Source organism: Pterocles gutturalis, unplaced genomic scaffold, assembly GCF_000699245.1.
Source record: "Pterocles gutturalis isolate BGI_N339 unplaced genomic scaffold, ASM69924v1 scaffold14114, whole genome shotgun sequence".
Classification (NCBI taxonomy): Eukaryota; Metazoa; Chordata; class Aves; order Pterocliformes; family Pteroclidae; genus Pterocles; species Pterocles gutturalis.
In genome coordinates this window covers 62,399-65,407 of record NW_010136056.1, presented here as the reverse complement: position 1 = coordinate 65,407, position 3,009 = coordinate 62,399, and the positions used below count along the sequence as shown (strand labels likewise).

General features: G+C 39.5%; 1 protein-coding gene across 1 annotated transcript in view; it reads left to right on the top strand.

The window, feature by feature from the left end:
* The window catches only part of LOC104468138 (chromosome unknown open reading frame, human C7orf72), a 26,810-nt gene that overhangs the window by 11,819 nt on the left and 11,982 nt on the right, over positions 1-3,009 (top strand). The window contains exons 6-7 of the mRNA XM_010082168.1: positions 200-241; positions 787-894. Coding sequence (XP_010080470.1) covers positions 200-241; positions 787-894 — 150 coding nt within the window. The remainder of the gene's footprint in view (positions 1-199; positions 242-786; positions 895-3,009) is intronic.

Here is a 3,009-nt window from a genome sequence, read left to right as displayed (position 1 = left end):
AACTGGGTCATTTAGCATACATGCCAACCTAATCATTTACCACGGTCTTTTACCAAATCCAAATGAGCATTGCATCATTCCAAGAACAAAACTTTGACTTGTCATCACCTCTCTTTTGGGACCTCATAAATATTCTATCAGAATATTCTGTCTCGTGAAAAAAAAAAAAAAAGTGATTGGTCTCTTTTGTCTTTAACAGTGTAAGCCAAAGCTCTCGAACCGGTCATATCCCTTTGTATACGTAAGTACAATGTTCCTGAGTTTTTTCTACTTTCTGCATTTTTTATTAAGCCCAAGCAATCCATCTCCCATTTTCTGAAGCAAGAGTTGTAGATGGACTGTGTTACCTAATCTTAAGGTCTTTTCTGGTGCCAATGGAGAGCATATGCTGAGTCTTCTCTGCTTGCAGGTGACTCCAGCCTTTTATCTGTCAACTAGAAATCAGGATCCATTATATCCTCTTTGGAAGAATAACCCAGTTTGGTCATGGGCATAGCCAAAAGGACAAGAGATGACGTATTTCTATCTTATTTCTATTCTTTCCAAGCCTCCTGTCTGCACTTATGTACTAGAGTTGGCATTTGCTATGTGCTGCAAGCTCAGCAGGTGATTGTTTTCATCTTGGGACATGCCAAGCAAACAGGGCAGTTCATCTCTGTGTTTTTTCTTGTGGACTGTTTTAATAAATAACTAGAATTTTGGAGCATGCAGTATATGGTTCAACAGCCTCCACCAGCTGTCTTATGAATAATGTACATATTTTTTGTTTCCTTTCTATCCAAACAGTGGCTGTGTTGGTGCAGTAAATTTTGAAGACATTGACAATGCCGATGTAGAGTTAATCCCACTTAACCACGTCCAAACTTCAAAGCCTCGCTACACAAGCACTTCACAGTATGTTTCTCTTACTAGCCTGATTTTGATACTGCCTCTTGAGTTCTTGTTAATTGGTAAAAGGGAAAAAACATTTCAAGATCTGGTCTTGGGCCAAAAGAATGAAAAAAACTTGGGGGAACGCTCCCTATTCTTTTTAATAACTTGAGAGAGGTCTGTTAATGCAGGAAGCACCATGGGCTTTCAGATTCAAGGTTGAACTTGAAGAGTCCTTTTTAATAACTGAATCAGTAGTAAATGGCCTACAGTGGTAATTGCCTACAGTGGTCAGTGTAGGTCTGTATAAATCTAAGGGACCATTCAGCCTAGATATACGAAATTTGTCAAGGAAGCTGATACAAAATGAACAGAGAAATGCCTACCGAGATGATGGTATAACAGATTTCATCCATCTACTTGTGTTATGGTAAGCTTAAATGCAGCCTGTTTTGACTAAGTATGAATTTGTCACAGAACATTAAGGCTTGATTCTTTGTTGTATCACATTAGTGTTATTGTTTCAGGGAAAGTATGCTTCTAACACCATGCATCACACTTTTCAACCAAAATGTTGATTAGGTTTTTTTGCATCCAGGAGTTGCTCTGTGTCCCAAGTGACCCTGCCATCCATTTGTTACAGAATGGACATAATAGATTGACAATAGTTGACTGTCAGACCTAAAGGTACCTTTTTTAGCCCATCTCGTGAAGTAAAAGCTGCCTGTGGTAACACCAGTACAATATACTGTCATGGTATAATGAACTTTTCACCATCAGCAGGCTCTGACCTAGGCTGGGATGGAAATCAGAGTATACTCTCTCTCCTGCTGTTAGCCTTGCTAGACTAATTGCACAACCGAGTTTTATGAACCTTTCCATTTTTCTCAATTGAGAAAGGTTGCATGGGAAGCTAGTCTAAGCACATCTGCTAGATCATGCCCCAAAACAGCTGACTTGTGGTTCCTAATGATGCTGAGACTACCTAACAGAGGCACTCCTGTAAAGGACCAGCAGCAGAAAATAGATTTGTGTTACATTCAAGGCTCAAGTGGGGAAAACATGGAACAGAAGGTTGAGAGCTCAGCCTGCACCAGGAATTTCTGCTGATGCCATTCTGAATAGAGTCCTTACTTCCAAAAACCCTGTGTTTATTTTCAAGCTGTGCCATACTTTCATACTTCAAACGCTTCCTGTTCTTTAGTATTATAATGAACAGTTGAAGTGTATGTGCCATTGTTTGATGGGTAGTATGACTTGCCACGTTAAAAATGTGTGATTTTTACCTTTAGCCACTAGATGGCCTTTGAGTTTGCAAAAGCTCCCTGAATGCTATTAGGAACACCTTACTTTTAGCTAGATCACAAACTTTGAAATTCAAGGGTTTTCACTTTAAGCCTTTCCTAAAGTTGTCTTCAGTAGCTTGAGCGGTATTAAGCATTTATTTGCAAGTTTTTGAGAAAGTAAAATGGTAAAAGTAACAGCATAATGGTAAGAACTAAACATGATAGAACAAAATTGGAAAGAGACTGTTCAGATTTTCTCTTTGCCTAGGCCTTTCCTTTTTGTCCTTTCAGTGCTCTTGCACAGTCCACATTTGTGAGGAAATTAGAGAAGGGATACTTTGCTGGGGCAAGCAGAGGGAGAGTAGTTGTAAAAATATTGCGTTCTGTTATGAAGAAAAGGCATAATGCTGGGCCTTATTCACATATGACAGCGTAGGTGCTAAATATTCCTAGTTGCTGGGAGCTGACTTGGAAGTAGCTGAAATCTCTGAGCTTCACCTTAGGTCTGTTCATTTCAGTTTCTTAGATCAGTTTCAGGGAGAATGCATATCCTTTTGCATCACATGCTGTCACCGTTGTGGGGAATGGGACATCATTCTTCACACAGCCTTACTGGCTACAGCAGTAGGTTCACAGGCAAAGTAAGGTGCTAAGCATTGTAAGATGGTCAAACTTAACCCATACTACTGCAACCAAACCTATTAATACCAACCTTTTATGTACATGATGCACTGTCCTGATTGTTTTATCTCACGTCCTGCACAAGTCATCTGATTTCTTACAGCCTGCATCTTTTAACTTCTGCTTGAATTAGAACATAAAACATAGTGCTGAACAGAGATTTCTGAGTGTG